The 18,206-nt window shown below is 47.3% G+C and overlaps 1 protein-coding gene across 1 annotated transcript in view; it reads right to left on the bottom strand.

The window, feature by feature from the left end:
• The window catches only part of LOC8037779 (arf-GAP with dual PH domain-containing protein 1), a 28,244-nt gene that overhangs the window by 6,319 nt on the left and 3,719 nt on the right, over nucleotides 1-18,206 (bottom strand). The window contains exons 2-5 of the mRNA XM_002405615.5: nucleotides 14,606-14,841; nucleotides 9,182-9,355; nucleotides 5,909-6,058; nucleotides 2,493-2,711 (exon numbers count right to left, since the gene is read on the bottom strand). Of these exons, the coding sequence (XP_002405659.4) occupies nucleotides 2,493-2,711; nucleotides 5,909-6,058; nucleotides 9,182-9,355; nucleotides 14,606-14,841 (779 nt within the window). The remainder of the gene's footprint in view (nucleotides 1-2,492; nucleotides 2,712-5,908; nucleotides 6,059-9,181; nucleotides 9,356-14,605; nucleotides 14,842-18,206) is intronic.

The following is an 18,206-nucleotide window of genomic DNA, read 5'->3' on the forward strand; positions in this document are numbered from 1 at the left end:
ATGCGCACTACTTCAGTAGCTTTCCCAGCGTTGCACGCGATGTTTGAAACGGAGTATAGTCATTGACAGGGTGAGGAGGTCCTTGAAGCGCCATCTAGATGCTTCAGAACTGGTGTAACTGTAGTCGCCACAGCAGCCATCCCCCCAAAAAGCGCTGGTGAGCCCAACGACGGGAGATGGACCATGGGGGAGATGGGGTGCTGCTCGTCTGTGGACGGTTCCGTAAAAGCTGGCTCGCACACTTGCGACTGCTTACAACCATGTGCCTTAACTCTTTCCTGACCACGGGAAAAGTAGCAATTTTCAAAGGATCGATGCAACCACTTTTATTTTCCTAACTGATTTACATATGGGGCCATATGATACATCAAAATGTGGCCAATTAGTTGTTCTTTCAAAAGAAACAAAAATTAGTATAATGTAAAAAAAAAAAAATTTTTAATTTTATTTTTTGAAAATACAATGTTCGCACAGAAGGCATATAAACGCCAAAACTTGTACTGTCGTGAGCAAAAGTCTGGGCAACACGGGAGCGCCGACCGAATTGCATCGCCGCGCTCCCTGACGGCGCGGCGCCTGGTGCCGAGACCCGCGGAATGCGCACGCATGTCCTTTCTTATCTGCTGGCCCACTCGCCCGCTTGCATCAACGCAATGCGCTCCTGAGCGATTAAATGAGCTCTAGGTGCCGCCCCGGGAACCAAGATTCCGAGAGCCTCGCTCACCGCTCTGGACGAGATTGTGTGCTCCGCGGCACGCGCCGTTCGCGCATATCTTTCCCGCGACTTGGTGACGCGTTAAAAACTGTCGCTTATGTTGATGCAGCCGCAATGAATCGTAGAACTTGTATTCGCGTACTCGATGCAGCCTTGGGCTTCCTTCTGAATGATCATGCACGCGCGGTAAAGTGGTGAATGACGAGCAAAAAGAAAACGCCAAATAGAAAAATATTTATTCAACCCCCTCCCAAGAAAAAACAAGAAACAAAACGGAAGGAAAAAGAGGCGCTGGTTCAGTTTGGGTGGCTAATACTTTGTCATGTTTTCGTTAGCCTGAATCACTTCTGCCACACGGCATGACATAGAATCATAAAGTGAGGCCACCAACTCTGGCTGTTTTTGGAGGGAAGCAACAGTTTTTAACATGTCGCCGAGTCGCGGGAAAGATATGCGCAGACGGCGCGTGCCGCGGAGCACGCGAGCTGGTCCAGAGCGGTGAGCGAGGCTCTCGAAATCTTGGTTCCTGGAGCGGCACCTAGAGCCCATTTAATCGCTCAGGAGGGCATCGCGTTGAAGCGAGTGAACGAGTGGGCCAGCAGATAAGAAAGGACGCGCGTGCGCATTGTGCGGGTCTCGGCACCAGGCGCCGCGCCGTCAGGGAGTGCGGCGATGCAATTCGGTCGGCGCTCCCGTGTTGTCCAGACTTTTGCTCACGACAATACAGCTATGTCAAGTTAAACGACAAATAAAAGAAAAATCAGAATATACAAAATGTGCCCCACGCACTTGTGAAAGTTAGTGCACCCTAACTGACGTCCATTTTGGTTCATTGGAGAGTTAGCTTCCGTAATGTGTGCTTTTCAATGAAGGAATGCTTACATTGGTGAAACACACAATACACCTCACATGCCCAGCAGAATGCTTTCTTTGCGTTCTACCTTGGTTTTGTCATAGCCTCGATTGCAGTTCCTTCATACATTTAGCATTTTTGTCTGCCTTGTTGGGAACGTAAAATGTGCACGCCAGCTTGGGACAGCATTGGAAGCCATAGTGATGCTTACCGACAACCATCTGTTAAGCGACGCCTATAACATCATCTTAAGTGTCCCCAGAGCTCTTGAGGTCTAAAAAATATGCCACGATATAGCTGAAATATGTAAATAATGCCATCTTTGTTACGAAGACTGATGCAAGCAGTTAGTCGTGTTATACAAGTGATACCACCACTCCCAGGACTATTTTCGAGAGCCCACCAGCCTGCGATAAAGCTCAAACCTACGTTGAAACAAAGCTAGTCCTTAGGCTATCCACCGGAGTAATTGTTCGACGGCGCTTGGAAACCGTCGATCACCGGTGATCGACGACCTATGGGCACAGTCGGGAAAGAGTTAATACCTCTCACAATCTCCTACAATGAGGGAACACACTGCCACCATTTATCGGGTAGCCATGGAGGCATTTCTGTACATATTTAATTTTTTCACTCGTTATTCTATTTTCGTTGGCTCGAAAAACTCTTGACAATGTTATAAACAACCATTTCTCATACGTAGTACATACATTTGATCTCGAAAAAACCACAAAGCATTCGCTTCAGTGAAATGCAGTTCCAGGGTCCCCTCAGAATGGCACCAGCATGGCAGTGTCTTTTCTCGTCGAAAGAGATTACCATTGAACTTGGTCATAAGGAAATGCAAGCGTGTGAAAGGGCTGAGTTGATTTCATAATGGCCACGATTGTACACTTGTAATGTGGGCCTGACTCGCATACATACCAGGGGGTCCTCGTGGTACATCCACTTGCGGTCATCCAGCGTGAACCACCTACGCCGGTGTTGGTCCACTGGCCGGGGCCCGGACTTCCAGAGCCAGCCCTCCTTGAGGAAGTCCCTGGTCAGGTGCTGGGCCAGCTGCGACTCCCTGGCCCCCGGGAAGGCCACCTGCAGGTGCTGCAGCTTGGCACACCGCAGGGCGTTGTACCAGTCCACTATCGTCTGCGGACAGAGTTCAGACAAAATTTGGCAGCAACCTTTATCTCCAAAGTGCCATAGAGCGTGAAACGCATGTGTGGCTGGAAGACCAACCAGGTCATGACGAAAAACTTCCAGATGGACACATGTTTTACTTGAGAACACGTCTTACGTACAGGCATCATTACTAGCGCCACACAAGGGGGTTGCAGTCAAGACGGTGATTGAAACTACAACATAACAATGCAGTCATTTAAGAAGAGATTGTTTAAATTTGTCTAAAAGACATTAAATGGTCGATTTAGGGATGGAAGAACCTATATTTTTTATCAATCTCCCCGCTAAATTCAGCAAAGAAACTGACTTGGTGCAAAGATCTTGCGACATCAATTTCCCCACCAAATTTAGCGGCGAAACAACTGGTGTATGGGTCATGTGACGTCAGGTCCCATGACATAAATTTTCCCGTTAAATTTAGCAGAGAAATAGATAATCGTGAAATGTATAGCGCCATCTAATAGCACACCGGGAACTATGTTCGCCATCTTGGTGGCAGCGAGAAAACAAAACCAGTGACCGGACCGGCGAAGAACCCATGTAAAGAAGCGTCGATGCTTCGTGCGAGAGGTGCGATGACAATGCGTTGCCGTGTCCTGCTGTGTAAGCAGCGAGGAACCCTCAATTTCTATGGGAACAAGGTAAATACTTGAACAAGGTTCACATTTATTTGCCTTTTTATTTCTTACTTTTCACGCTGCTTTTGACAAAAACAATCGGCAACAATGCGAAGAATCATGAGAATGTTCTTGCACGGCGCGAACCCATTTACAACTATTGAACTGGGCCCTAATCTTTTCACTGAGTTTTACCGGATTTGTTTATGAATTTATATTTATTTCTCGTGCATGATGTAGTGTCGGCCTGCTTTCTCTTGATGCGAAACCAGTTCAATGCATGTGGGTGAGACAGAACTAGCGAAGGCGAAGCAAAAAAGATAATACAGCTTTAGAAATCTATGCCACCACCCATTATACGAGACTCGCGTGGTTCACAGTGTACTTCCATGAACGGAAGTACACTCACTGGCGGATCCAGGGGTGGGGCCCAGGGGGCCCGGGCCCCCCCCGAGAGATATCATCCCCCCCGCCCCCAATGCTGCGCGGACTGCGCAGGCCAGAACCTGGCTCGAAACTTTGAAGGATTCAGAACGTTTGTATCCGAGTACCGGCAATTCGAAATGTCGTTTCCTGTGACTTGCCAGTTAATTAAAGTGATAAGCTGAGGCCCTGAGCGTCAAAGCGCACCGGCGCACCTACACCCTCGTGACAACGCGGAGTAGAGAAAAAGAAAAGCAACGAGCCTGTTTTAATTTGACAATGGGCTTTTGAGAGCGCCCTTCTGTCACGAATTTCAGTATTTGTTTGTTGCTTTATTTTGGTTGTGTCTCTGATCAGCGCGCGGTTTTCTTTCTCACTAAAACCCCCATATGGAACTCTTTGGAATCCATCCCTGTCGATTCCCGCTTCCACTTATCGAATTATCTTTGGAGGTGCCCGCGTCTCTGCCGCTAGGACAAGGCCGCCGGGCAGCTCATTGCCTCCTTCCTGAAAGGGAGAAACTGTAGACATCCGTTTCTGTCAAGGCCAGTCGCCGGGAGTTTTTATTTTTATATTTTGCTCGGGTAGCTTGGTGCGAGTAGGAAATAATTTCCCCCGACCTCGATCTCGGAGACCCTGGTAGGTGGCGGGAGAAGGGCGGACCCCTGGAAGGGCCGGTCAGGTTGGCTGGTCGCTGCTCCCGTCATCTGTTCCCGTGAGTCGTACGGGCTTCGGTTTTTCCCTTTTCGGGGAGTGAGTGTGTGTGCGGGGCTGCGTTGCGTCGACTGCCGAGCACCCAGTCCACCACACCGGAAACGTCAAGCCTTCGTCGTTCGTCGGACCCAAGACGTCGGTGAGTCTTCGGACTTCGTTTGAACCACGGTTGAACTTTCCCCTGGACTTTGGGTTCACCAGTGGAGCTTTTCCTTCCTCGGAACTTTCGTTTTCTATGCGTAAGTGAACGTTGTTCCAGGCTGCATTTGTGCCGCGAGCAGCGAGTTGTTTCGCGTTGTATCAGGAATTGAATGCTGTTTTGTTCTTCGGGGCCTGCCGCCCGAAGTTTCGTCAATGTGTTGTGGGTGTAACGCGTGTTGCGTTTGGTTGAGATTTTCGTGCGCAGTCGTGCGCAGCTTTTTATCGCTTCTTATTAAATTTCTTGTTCTTTCGTTCTTTTATCCCTGCGTGTCGTCGCCTTTCTCTACTTTACACCGGGCGTGGACCTATCGCTTGCCACCGGTCAGAGCCGGACGGAGATGGCCGGACCCGGATGAGACCTTTCCTCCTTTCACCATATTATTCGCGATGCGCCAGCACATGGTCACGCGCTCGCCGATGGCTCTAGGGAGACAGCTTCAGCGGCACCCTGCGCGACCCCCATTGATGTCACAGCGCACATGACTCGGGAAGATGGTGACGTAGTTAAAAGGTGCCGAAAGCCTCAATCTTTGTCTATTTTTAAAATAAAAACTAGGACATGCAGGCAAAAGCGGTTTTTTGTTCTTTACTTCCGAAAGGTCGAGACACCTACTCCCAAATTATCTAAGCAAAGCACTGAAAGTGTTGCACAGCTCCTTTAAATCAAGATTCCGTTATCCCTTGCTTCGAAGCGGGAGATATTGCAATCGTGTTTTGAAATGCGACACTTTGTGTCGCTGAAAAGGAAAGACCTCTCTCTACTATTTATATGTGTGTTTAGACAAAGATCCAACACACAATGTGGTATGCAGCAAGTGTTCCCTCCCCCCCCCCCCTCCCCCCTCTTTCTTTTTATGCTGGGGCCCCCCCCTTGGGGGATCCTCTGGATCCGCCCCTGAGTACACTGCCTACACTTTTCCGCACTGGTGCAAGCGGTGCAGGTAAATTGAACGAAGCCAATATATGCATTTCATACCGCAAATCTTTTGGTCTAGTTATACACGGTTCCAGGGCTACCCGATGAATGGCTCCAGCGTGTTCTCTCGACGTAAGTGATCGCGAGAAAGCACGACGCACTCGCTCACACTCGGGTGTGTGACCCAGTCTTAACTCGTTTCATAGGCTCACTAATTTGTTCATAGAGGTGCGGGAATTTCGGAGGCCTAGAATGTTGAACCGAAGGTAGGCTAGAAAGGGTTGTGCCCCCACCTTGCCGTCTTCGCTGTAGAGGAAGATGTTGCGCGTGGAGCCGTCCTTGACGTAGGTCAGCTGTAGGCCGTGCTTGTTCCCGATCTTGTCTGGACAGAATGCGGCATTCAGCTCTGCCACTGCGATGGCTGCCTTGGGTTCCTTGTGGGCCTGTTGGCGGTGATCATTTCTGAGTCACTACGCAAAGTCCCAGAACGTAGCCCGGCTCCCACAAAGACCGAATGGAGTGGAATGACTTTAGGTGCGTCGACCAAAATACGAGCTAAGAAAAATTGCTCGGTTCGTTTTCCACTCGTGCATAAGTCGGCTGCCCCAAACCACAGCACGGGTGTCCACATGTGCTGTGGAAAGACAAAAGGGAAGCTCTGGCAAAAGTTTGATGGAAGTGGATACATCTTCCAGACTATAGTAGGTGGACTATGCCAGTTAAAAAGTTGAAATTTTAAGCGGTGCAGATTATCTACATGTGTGGATTATACAAGGATTGGCTCATTCTAGATCATTCATTATGGTGAGATGGTGACGGAGTTTGTGATTAACAAAGTATTTTTATGATGATTCATGCACTACCTTCTTTTTTGCTCCAATAAATGAGTGTCATCTTTTCAAAAGAGTGTTCCGATCAATGGTGATGTGCAGGCTGGTAAGAGCTGCGAGTTAGCTCGTGACTGTGTCGACTTCATTGCCCTTACACAAAGCTTCATTTATATATAGAATTTTCGCTATATCGGACTGTTCAATATAAGCGGGCTTGACTGTACACACTATTTACTAGAAATGGTTGTTAACACTATCATAACTATATCTTAAGCTCATGGTGAAAGAATGATACATAAAGTATACACAGTGTGAGGCATTCCAGGGATAGCCATAGATGGCACCTGCATGTTGTTTTATCGAAAGCCGTTATGAGTGGCCGTATTGCAGAGAATCGCAGTCAAACGCAAAAGAGTGAACGAGCCTTCAAATGCAAGTGTGTGAACAATCTTTGGGGGGTGAACATCCTATTGTGGAGAATATGATCTGAAACAGTGCTTCTTGGCATACCTGTCAGTTTTTGAAAGACCTGAAAGAACTAGGCATGAAATGCGAAGTTGAATTCCCATTCTTCAGACTTTGACAAAGGGAAGAAAGCATGACCATTGTCGAGACTTTGGCGGCCGTTAAATGTTTGTCATCACTCCCCGCTTCACCAGCTATCGCTAAGTTAAAGGGCAGCTAAAGCGGCTTTGTACTTCAGGAAACACACTTAAATTGTTTTCATTTGACCACCAGAATCTCAAATACCGAAATTATTTTTTAATTTGGTGCACGGAGGCTGTAGAAAATCATTTCCTAAGTACTTTCGAAGGCCCTCCTCCCCGGAGCGTGACGTCACAGAAGTAGTTTTCGGAATCTCCGCTTTCGCGCATCTTTGGCGCCTATCAAAGCTATGCATGCACACACTCGCTATTTTAAAAAGGGCAGAAAAAAATGAAAGGCGTTTATAATTCTGTGTAATGCGAAATTAGAGCGCAGCTCTTGAGGAGGGGGAGGGGAGAATATGCCTCTCCTCCCCCCCATAACCTCCCCTCCTCCTCTCCTCCTTGCCTCCCATTTAGCAGGAAATTTTGCTAAACTTTCCGCTAAACTTCTTGCTAAACTTAGCGAAAATTTCCCCGCTAAATTGAGCGAGAGAATTTTTCTGCTGAAATTTATTGGGAAATTTAGCGAAAATTTCCCCACTAAATTTAGCAGGTTAAGTTTTCCTGCTAAATTTAGTGGGGAAATTTTTCCGCCAATGCAACGCACGCGGTTACGCTGATGGTGCCGCTCAACCCGGAAATGGGCGCCTAAGAGCTGCGCTCTAAAAGACGTAGTGACTAGTGTCAGTGCGGGGGAATATACCTGGCAAGCTCACGATTGCACGCGCAGCCCTCAAGTGACACGCGCTTGGCGGCCAAAAATCCTCTTATGACGTCATGACTGGTCAGAGGTTTTTCGTGTTTTCTCGCATTTGGTTACATGTTCTGAAAAAACTAACAAGATATTCAGATTCATGGGATAAAACTATGCTAGAATCAACCTCTATCTCTTTTTTTTAAAGAAGTGTTTCAGTCTCCCTTCAATGCTGATCTGCAACAAGAGGCAAAATCAAGCGTGATTGAATCCATCGTGTCAGCAGGTTCAGCGATCGGCTTTCGGGCGTTTGATAATAAGTTCTTGGGATAAATAACGATAAGGTGTCTTTATTTTATTTCACCGAGCACTACCACTATAAACCATTTGCTATATCCCCCAAGTGCCCTGGCCCTCGCTAAAAGAATCATGGGAACAGTGTTCCTTCAGCTTCTTATTGATCGGTAACTTCGACCCTATCTTTGGTTACACATCGTTTGAGCGTAAATCGGAGTCGCCCTGAACAAGCGCCTGATATACCCCAATGACCTGTCATATCGCTTTTAAAATTTCTCCTCAATGTCAGCGTTTTTGATACTATGCACACTCTCCCCCCTTCAACCTGGATGGGCCACAGAAATCTCTTACATTATTATCATGTTGATATTAAGTTAGAAACGCTAAAAATGCTATAAACAGCCCCGCGGACTCCGAGCTAAATCCTGGTTTTCGTTGTTGTGAATTATCGGCTTTTTAAACAATTCCTGCTCAAACAACAATGACGAGAATGATAATAGTGTAAGAGATTTCTGCAGTTCAGCCAGGTTGCATGCGCAGTATCGCATGCGCAGTATCAAAAATGCTGGCATTGACGAGCAATTTTAAAAGTGATATGACAGGTCCTTGGAGTATATCAGGCGCTTGTTCAGGGGGACTCCGAATTGCGCTCAAAAACTGTGTAACCATGGAGTTAGTAGAAAATTAGCAATCAGTAGAGAGCTGAAGGAACACTGTTCCTATAATTCCTCGAGTGCGGGCCGGGGCGCTTGGGAATATAGCAAATGGTCTATTGGTGTTGACTCGGCAATCATTTGCCGACCAAGTGGGGAGTAATGACAAAAATCAAACGGCCGCTGAAATGGCGCTCGGTCACACAGTGCCCTCAATGATAACTCCGACTTCTTCCCTTAGCACTGGACGTCTTTGAAGCCACATGCTCCCCTGGGCTTCTTTATTTTGTCCATGACTGTACAGGCTACGGATTATGGCTAACAACATCAGAAGGCTTCGGTACCGCTTAATCGCAACAAAAAAAACGTTGGCTGCCCCCCAGAACAATGAGGGGCGTTCCTCCTGATCAGAGGAGCTCCAAGCCTAGGAGAAAGGGAGGCCCACCTCCTTGACGTAGTATTTAAGGGTGCCGTTGCGGAGGACAAAGCGCCTCGGGTGGAAGCGTCCATCCTCCTTGCCCCTCTTGTTGAGCCAACCCTCCAGGCTGCCCTCCTGGTACACCTGACGGTCCGGGTGTACAAACTCCTCACGCTCGTACTTGGCTCTCACCCACTGTTCCTGGAGAGGGAACACAATCTCTCTCAATCTGCATCTTAATTTCGGTGGATCCCTTCGCAAATTGCAGCACAACCTATACAACGACGTGCAGCCCCGATGTCACGCAGCTGCGGTGGCACAGCTGTCGGCGCATGCACTCCTCTTTGCGTGAATCTGGTTTCTGACCGTGCAGAGCCTACCGAGTGTGGTCAAATACTGACCTGTTTGTAAACAGCGTGTCGATCAATACTTAGCTTTGTGCTACATTTTGGACCTTGTGCCACATTGTCACTTTAGCACTATGATGCCGAGACTAGCATAGCTTCCGCAGTGTTGCTGTCTCCTGCGGCGAGAGCACATGCACGTGATTTCCTCTTGGAATTTCACAAGCTCGCGCAAGTAGCTTTGACGGCATTGGAGCATTGCAAAAGCTATGCTAGCCCTGACAACGTAACATGAAATAGCTGATGCCAAGTGTAGTGATGCGAGACTATAGATAAATGGACTATTGATACTGTCAACAGTTTTTACAAGACTATACACCAACTCATGTTTACAAACAAACCGGAGCGCCCCTAGTGGATGCCACCGGCGCCGCGCATGCGCGGTGGATGGTGGGCTAGAAGCCCGCCGCCGCCCATAAACAAACCATTGAATTGCGGTGTTGTCGGCGTCGGTGGGAGTCCCCGTGCTCTTTTTTCCGTTGGAATTGTTGATTCTACATCCTCCTAACAATGTCTAACTACTTGAGCGGCTTCAGCAAAACTATCAAGGCAAAACTTTGCGTGAATAATGTGACGTGCGGCGATTCATTTCACGTGGACGCCGCAGAATGGGCGCTAAAGCCTGACTCCCACGATGAGATTCTGCTCGCTATTTTCAGTCGCGACGTCGCTCGGACTGCAAAAGCGTGGACCGTAGCTGAGATGGTGGACATCGATACTAAAAACCACAAGTAGAATCGGGCATTACAAGTCGGTGATGGCCACTGGTAACAATGATCAACAACTTCTTGTATCTGTTTACACTTTAGCCGACTTACCCCAACCAACCTTCAAAAGTGTTTTGAGGCCTGCACTTAGTTCTTATCACAATTACCGGGTCAACGTTTGGTTTACGGGCCGCTGTCGTTTGAACGAACTGACGACAAAAAGCAGCAAAGTTTGAAAGAGCAGACGACAGTTCGAACGCACGCGCAGTGGAGTACGGGCAAAAAGCACCGCGTCCCGCGTCAACAAACCATTCGAATGTCCCGTTGTCGGCGTCTGTGTGAGTCTGCATACTCTTTTTTGCGTTGGAGTTGTCGATTCTACGTCTTCATCGCAATGTCTTACCACTTCAATCGCCTGAACGAAATTATCAAGGATCGTTACACCGCTAAACTTTCCGTAAATAATTTGACGTGCGGCGATTCATTCGCATGAACGCTGCAGAATGGACGCCAAAACCATGATGAGATTCTTGTAGCCATTTTCGGTCGCGACGTCGCTCGTGCTGCAGAAGTGTAAAAGGTAGGCGATGATCGACGTCAATACTGAAAATCGGAAGCGGGAACAGACCAAGCGTAACAAGTAGGTGATGGCCACCGGTACCAATAATTAACATCTTGTATCTACTGTTTACACCGAGCCTACTTAAGTCTTTTGAGGCCTGCAATTACTTCTTATTGCAATCACCGGGTCAAATTTTGGTCTACGGGCCGCTTTTGTTTGAACGAGCAGACGACAAAAAGCAGACAACTTTGAAAGATCAGAAGAAAGTTCGAACGATCAGGTGGCCGTGTGAATTTGAAGACGCACTGAATCCGTGGGTGGTCCGGACAACTTGGGGGTTTTCTCTCGTTCATGTTGGAACAAAGCAAATACATCTGGCGACCACAAATTGTGGCCCGCACACGCAATCGTAGTTCGACAGCGTCTGGTTTGCCCTTTTCACGGCTGCTATCCACGTTCTCGAACAAACGGAGGGTGCAAAAACACATGAAAACTGATCTTCAAACCTTTCCAGACTCTCTTGGTACAGACTCCGTCGCAGCATTTTGACGAGAAGGCAGGTTTTTTGTCTCGTTTCTTCCAAAGGAACACAGGAATGCATGTCTGGCACGGCGACTTCTGCCCACCACCCCAGACCGGAAGTGCGTCCGGCGCGCCACCAGCGCCACCACCGCGGCGTGACGTAGGAGAGTTGAGTTGGTGTATAGGTAATAGTCATGGGCAAATACTGTAATGGATTTTAAACTCAAAGCAAATACAGTGTAGACCGCATATAATGTATGTCGCGGGCGTCGCGAAAATCCGCACTATAAGCGGTACCGCGCTATAACCAAAACATCAATTTTTCAGGCCAAAATACATGCCATGAGACAACTTTCCTTTGTAAAACAATTTATTTTATGTTAGATGAAAAATAAAGCTTAGTATGAGGAAAGTCTTCATTTCACCAGACTAGTACACTTCTCTCTCAAGTGTGTCACACATTTTGAAAGAAATGAGCGGCTTTTGCCTGGCGCAGCCTGTTAACGGCGTCGCGGGTTGCGGACGGACGTTGCGAGCGTTCAGGATTGCTAACCCTAATCACTTTTCTCCGGTGATGAAAACGCGTGAAAATTCTGATCCTTTATACGGTACGCGCCAGTAATGCCTAGAACTTGAGCACAGGCATAAAATGCTCCAAATAAAAAATCCGGGCGATGTTAAAAAAAAAAAAAAGTCAAATTTGGGGGTTTTACAGGCCAAACCTACGACGGGCATCTGGCACGCCCCAGCGGAGGACTGAGGATTAATTTCGGCCACCTGGGGATCTTTTGACGTGCAACTGAAGGCTCGGTTACATGGCGCCTTCTCCGCAATAAGCCTCTGTCATATTGCGGGCACCTCGGTCGGGATTCGAACCCGTCACCTGGGGATCTGTAGGCCGGCGCTCTCGCCTCGGAGCCGGCTACCGGGCGATGTTCGAAAACACAAATCCTTAGAAAGCACCACTGTAGTCGAAGTAAACAAACTTGATGACACGGGCGTTTCTGCCGTCTTGAGAGTGCCGCCATGACATCGCCGCACGAATAGGTGGATCTTCCCTTTGAGTACGTGCTGGGTTATCATAGCGACACACAACGAAAATTCACAGTCAAGGATAGCGCTTTAACGCGGAACGATGAGCTTCCACCACGCCATCTACGTCGACGATCACAACCGACGCCATGTTTGTGTGCGGATAGAAGAAGCCGGCCCGCGACCGGCATGCAACGCGCGTGAACACTTCTCCTCGACCTGCGATTGGTCTGTCGTTGCGGTTGTTTCCAACGCAGCGGAGGGACGCACGCACGTGATTGACACGTGTGTGTGTCCCTCCGCCGCTATGGCAACTGAAGCCTCTCTCTTCGCTTCTCCCCGCTTCTTCGAGTAAACTCCTTGCCCTGCGAGTATCCGTTTGCGGCTAGCGCCCTAGTGTCGCACAGGGAAGCGTGCTCGCTGGTCGGCGCAGTCGGTGGGCTGTTCGAGAAACCGCACTATAACCGATATTTCCCTTCAAGCACCTGCATTTTAAGCGGTATGTAATTACATGGAGTTCTATGGGAGGCGAACCGGTGGTTTAAAAAAGCCGCGTTATACCCGGTCCTGCACAATAAGCAGTTACATTGTAAGTGGTCTACACTGTAGTGGTTTTGGCCGAATATTTTTTAATTGAATACCGAATAGTTTCTCCAAACCTTTCACTATTGCACCATGCTTAAACGAAAACTCAACTAAACTTGTCAAGGTCGTTCCCAAGCTTCCGCTTGTCCATTTATAAGCTAATTTTAATCTAACTATATTTATTATGACTGTGACCGTAGAAAGGCCAATGCCTCAAGATGGCAAGTGAGTGACGAATTTGACATAAAATTAAACCTATAGAGATGCCCAGCTATAACTAATTGAGTGGGCTTACAAACCTTGCTATATGCCAATATTTCTTCTTCAATCTTGAATGAAAAAAAGAATCACAATGAAAAAAAGAATCACAAACAGTGAACGCAGGTTGTCCAGGGCGTATCTCCCTAACATATCCTACTCGTGCATAACGGCCATAGTTTAATTTTTTCAAAATTTTACTGTAATGAAGATATCAACATTCACGAAGTTGCAGTTTCTCTTTAAATGCACCAGCTGCATGCATTAATTATCCCGCTTTGAATTGTGCGCTTTTCTCAAGCATGCAATTGCAATATTCATACTTTTTCAAGTGTACCGTGGCAAGCTACCCCGTTAAGTGCACTTCTTACCGAGCACCGGTGCACTGCAAAGAAGCGACACCACAGAGCTCATTTACCCGGGTGTTGCTTCTTTGCAGTGCAACCGCGCTCGGTCAGAAACACACTCAACGAGGCTGACCCTGATCAAGTAAAAAAATATAAATATTTCAGTTCATATTGAAGCGAGTACTGGAGCGTATTATTCAGCATGACCTCTCGTGGTGCGTGTGAGGGAGCTTGGGAATCTTGAGAGTTGCTCCATTGTACAGACGATAAAGGAGATGCATAGATATTTTTATTTGATTGCCTGCCAACAGCTGAGTGGCGTCGGTAGCAGTGCACTGTCTCGTAGAAACACAAATGAAAGCTGGAGATGTCAAACAATAAAATCGAGCGAAAATGTCTTTTGTCAATAAACATGGCATGTAGGTCTGCTGCAAACTTGTCACTATGGACAGGCGGCACGCACATCAAAATAAAAAGTGTGTCAGCATTTGGAGGCCTGCCCGGAGAGTACACGAAACCTCAGTGCTATCAATAACTGCTGATGGCACTGTATCAATGAGATGTTAAAAGAACAGTCGATATGAACCAAGACTTATGCTTTCACGACTGTTTTACTCGAAGCTGGTGGAACAGTAACACTTTCAGAAAAAGTTGAGAGGATTTCGGACGTCTGGCTTTATCGGATTATAAATTAGGTCAGGTCAGATCTGAACAGAAGCTCAGTGTAGGTTTGGTTCGGTTAGGTTAGCTTAATGCAGGTGAGGTTTAGGGCTAGGTAGGTTACGTTAGGCAGGGGTCAAGTCGCGTTAAGTTAGGCTAGGTCAGATAAGGTCAGATTAGGTCGGAATAGATTAAATCAGGCAAGGTCAGGTTAGGCTAAGTCAGAATAGATTAGCTCTGAAAAGATTAGGTTAGGTCAAGCCAGGCAAGGTCAGGTTTGTCTGGTGGGTCAGGTAGGTAGGTCAGGTTTGGTCTGAATAGCTTAGGCTGAGTCAGGTCAGGTTAAATTAGGTGAAGTGTGGCTTGGGGCTTACCTTGACCACGCCCACGTCATCTGGGGTGGGCCGTCGGTAGGAGGCCGGCACGTGCGCCTCGTAGTGCTGCCGGGCGACGATGTTTCCCACGGCCGCGAGTGCATCCACCTGCGAGTCCTCCCAGCGGTCCAGGCGCAGCGAGCGCACCCGGCTCACGTGTGACCCCAGGCTGCGGTGGATGCCCGAGCACTCCAAGCACAGGAAGACGCCCAGGTTGTACGACGCCCAATCCGGGTCTGAAAAGGGATGCCCGCTCCTGTTACAGCACCCCAACCGGTCTGCTTACCACATCCTAAAAGGTGGTCCCTCGATTCCCGCCTGACGATGTCGTAGCATATTGTCACCAGCCACAATCCTGGCGGCGTCGCAGTAGTGAGGAGAAGAAGGCAGACGCCCATTCTGCTGCAGGTCCTTCTCCAGCTTTGCGGTTCGCGGACGCTTTGAGAGCCAGGGGTCGGGGCTCCACGATGACAGTGACATTCGCGTTTGCTCCTACCTTTTGCCAGGTCTTCTAGCACCCACTACCAAGATCGCAACATTCAGCAACATGAAACGCTGGCTCCTAACATGTCATTTGTTGCCACTTTGGGATCGCCTTGGGACCACATTCGATGTACGGGTGGGGTGGGACGCTAAACGTACCAGTCAAAAAGGCGTTCCAGGCACCGTACCTTTACCGTTTATGCACCGAAACTGGTCCCGAAATGGCAACAAATTACGTCGCAGGAGCCGGCACATCAACCTGTCGGATGTCGCCATTCTTGTGGTTGGTCGTAGAGATTCTGCCAAAGAGTATGGGGAAATGCGAGTGTCACTGTCGTCACTGCGTCCTGACTCCTGGCTGCTGAAGTTTGTTCAAACTGTCAGGCGGGAGAGCGACTTGCAGCGAAACAGGCATCTCCCACCTTCATCTTTGCTGCTGTTCCACCAAAAACATGTCGTCTAAACTACTAAAGCTCACTCTGCCGGTCTCCAGTATGCTCCTGCAAACATTGTTTCCACAGAGATGGGACCAAGGAAAACTACCTAAAGACTGGAAATACGCAAACATTACTCCCGTTCTAAAATCTAGCAAAGCGCTGCATCCGTTAATAATCACCGTCCCATTTCCCTAACAAGTGTACCCTGCAAACTTTTAGAACATGTGATCTACAGACATATCGTCAATTACCTTTCAGATATTAACTTCTTTTTTCCCAACCAACATGGTTTCCATAAACAGAAGTCATGTGACACTCAGCTATATGAATTTATCACCAATATTTATGATAATATTCATTCACGAATGCAAACCGACGCCGTCTATATAGATTTTTCTAAAGCCTTTGACCGAGTCCCGCACCAGTGATTAATAAAAAAAACTTGAATCTCCTAACCAGTCTCTTATCAACTGGATCAAAGAATTCCTTTGTGAAAGAATGCAATCCAGTGTCAGTCCGTAAAGACTCGTCCCACAGAATTGCAGTAAAAGCCAGAGTTCCCCAGGGCTCAGTCCTTGGTCCCTCTTCTTTTTTTTTCTTTTTAAATTTACATAAATTATTTTTTAACTTTAATTTGTTGAAAAATTAGGCTCTTTGCAGGCAATAGCGTAATATATAGGCACATCGTTACAAAATATGATAGCTTGGCCCTTCAGCGTGACCTGGATTCCTTATCACTATGAAGCGAGAAATGGCAAATGAGTATCAACATTTCGAAGAGTAAATTTCTTACTTTTGCTACATTAAAGTCGAAATCTATCTCTGGCTATAAAGTTAATGGTTTAATTCTTGAAAAGGTAACACATTATAAATATCTCAGAGTATTTCCAACTGAGAAACTCGACTCGAAAATCCATATTGATTATATTGTGAGCAAAGCCAATTGCACTCTAAGGTACTTTAGAAGGAATTTGTTTCTGGCACTAGTGACGTCCAATTGTTAGCTTATACATCCTTTACTCGTTCCCAGCTAGAATTTGATAGCATATTATTCGGAGTCCCTGACAGGGTTGCTTAATAGAAGAAATTGGGTCTGTTCAGAATAGGGCCATTCGTTTTATTTTTAGAGTTTCTTCATTCATGTCTAGTGTGACAGCATTAACATACAGAGGTGACCTCAATCACTTACATATGCAATAGGCACAAAGTATCATGGCTAACTTTTATCCACTGAATGTATTATTATAACCCATGCTTTAAAAGTGAACTTTTATTTCCTCCGCATCGATTCTTTCCTTGGCATGACCACCAGCAGAAAAAAACCAGGCTACCTTTTGTCGCATGAAACAGTTTTCCGAATCTCCCTTAATGTTGGCCAATCATGAATGGGATAAGCTCCCTGAAAATTTTTGGAAATAAATAATGCTTGTTCCGTCAGTGTGCACTGGAGCTTCACACTGTTCTAAAATGCATATCCAACTAGCCCACCTTAATATTTTAGTACTCCCTGAAAATGTTGTAAGCATACAAGATTGTACACAGTTTAGGAGTGCATGTGTGGAGTTATTTAGGTCCTTTTGATTTCATCTGCTCCTTTGGCATGTAGCTGTTATGTATATGTTTGAGTATAAGTGTGCGCAATCTGTCACATCCTCCTTTTTATGCCAAATGTTTTTGTACTTTTTTGCTACAATCTTTTCTCGTATTCTATTCTCTCTCTCATGTAATGCCTTCAGACGCTTTGAGGGTAAAATAAATGAAATGAAATGAACCAGAACTGCGGCAGGCAATGGCACAGGTGTGATGACATTAGGTGGAAATCAAGGGACCACACTGGAAAATACGGTAAACAGAGGATCTGGAGATAGGCTCCAGGCACCATTCAGGTCCAGTGGCCAAGCATACACAGCGCAACACTGTTAGCATAAACAAGCCATCGCCACTTTGTTTTTAAAATTTTCTCTTAGAATTAGATATCGTCATTAAAGTTACAAAACTACCAGCTGCCGTAAAATACCGAGCAAGCACTCGCACAAAAGTTGGAGATAACCACGAAAGAATGGGGATAGGTGCTTGTTAGGTCCGACAGCAGGAAGGCAGAAGGGGCATAGGCGTAGACTACGGGGGTGGGGGGCATTGGGGCTCGTGCCCCCCCTGATAAGATCCAGGGGGGCAGAGCCTGCCTCCCCCCCCCCCCCGGGCCATGATCCTTACCGAGCATACCGAGACGCTGTTCACGGCCTTGTAACGAGCTTCTAGTAGTGGCATGTAAACGAAAGAATGTCCAGGTTGCCTTTATTGACAAAATACATAGGTAATGGAATCCCAGCATGCTTTCGTTAGCTTCAAGCTCCAGTTCTGGCGAGAAGGTAACGCGGCATCTATCACTTTTACGTCCGCTTGGTCTGCTTCCTTAGCAGCCTGTCATCTTGCGATGTCCCACCAGAAAAAAAAAACGAAAAAACAAAGCAACCGGAAGTCCATATAGAGGGCGCCTACACCATCCGGAGCTGTTCAAAAAGTCAGTTTAGTAGCGACTTTATCGTAGTTGCTACTAAAGATTTCAGATTTGTGCTCGGCGGCGCGTGCACCATGGTACCGGCGATGAACACACAGCTACGCTTGCACGGCGATTGACACTGACACACAGGGACGGACACATGGCGATATACATATGCTGT

Source organism: Ixodes scapularis, unplaced genomic scaffold (assembly GCF_016920785.2).
Source record: "Ixodes scapularis isolate PalLabHiFi unplaced genomic scaffold, ASM1692078v2 PGA_scaffold6__148_contigs__length_123643588, whole genome shotgun sequence".
Classification (NCBI taxonomy): domain Eukaryota; kingdom Metazoa; phylum Arthropoda; class Arachnida; order Ixodida; family Ixodidae; genus Ixodes; species Ixodes scapularis.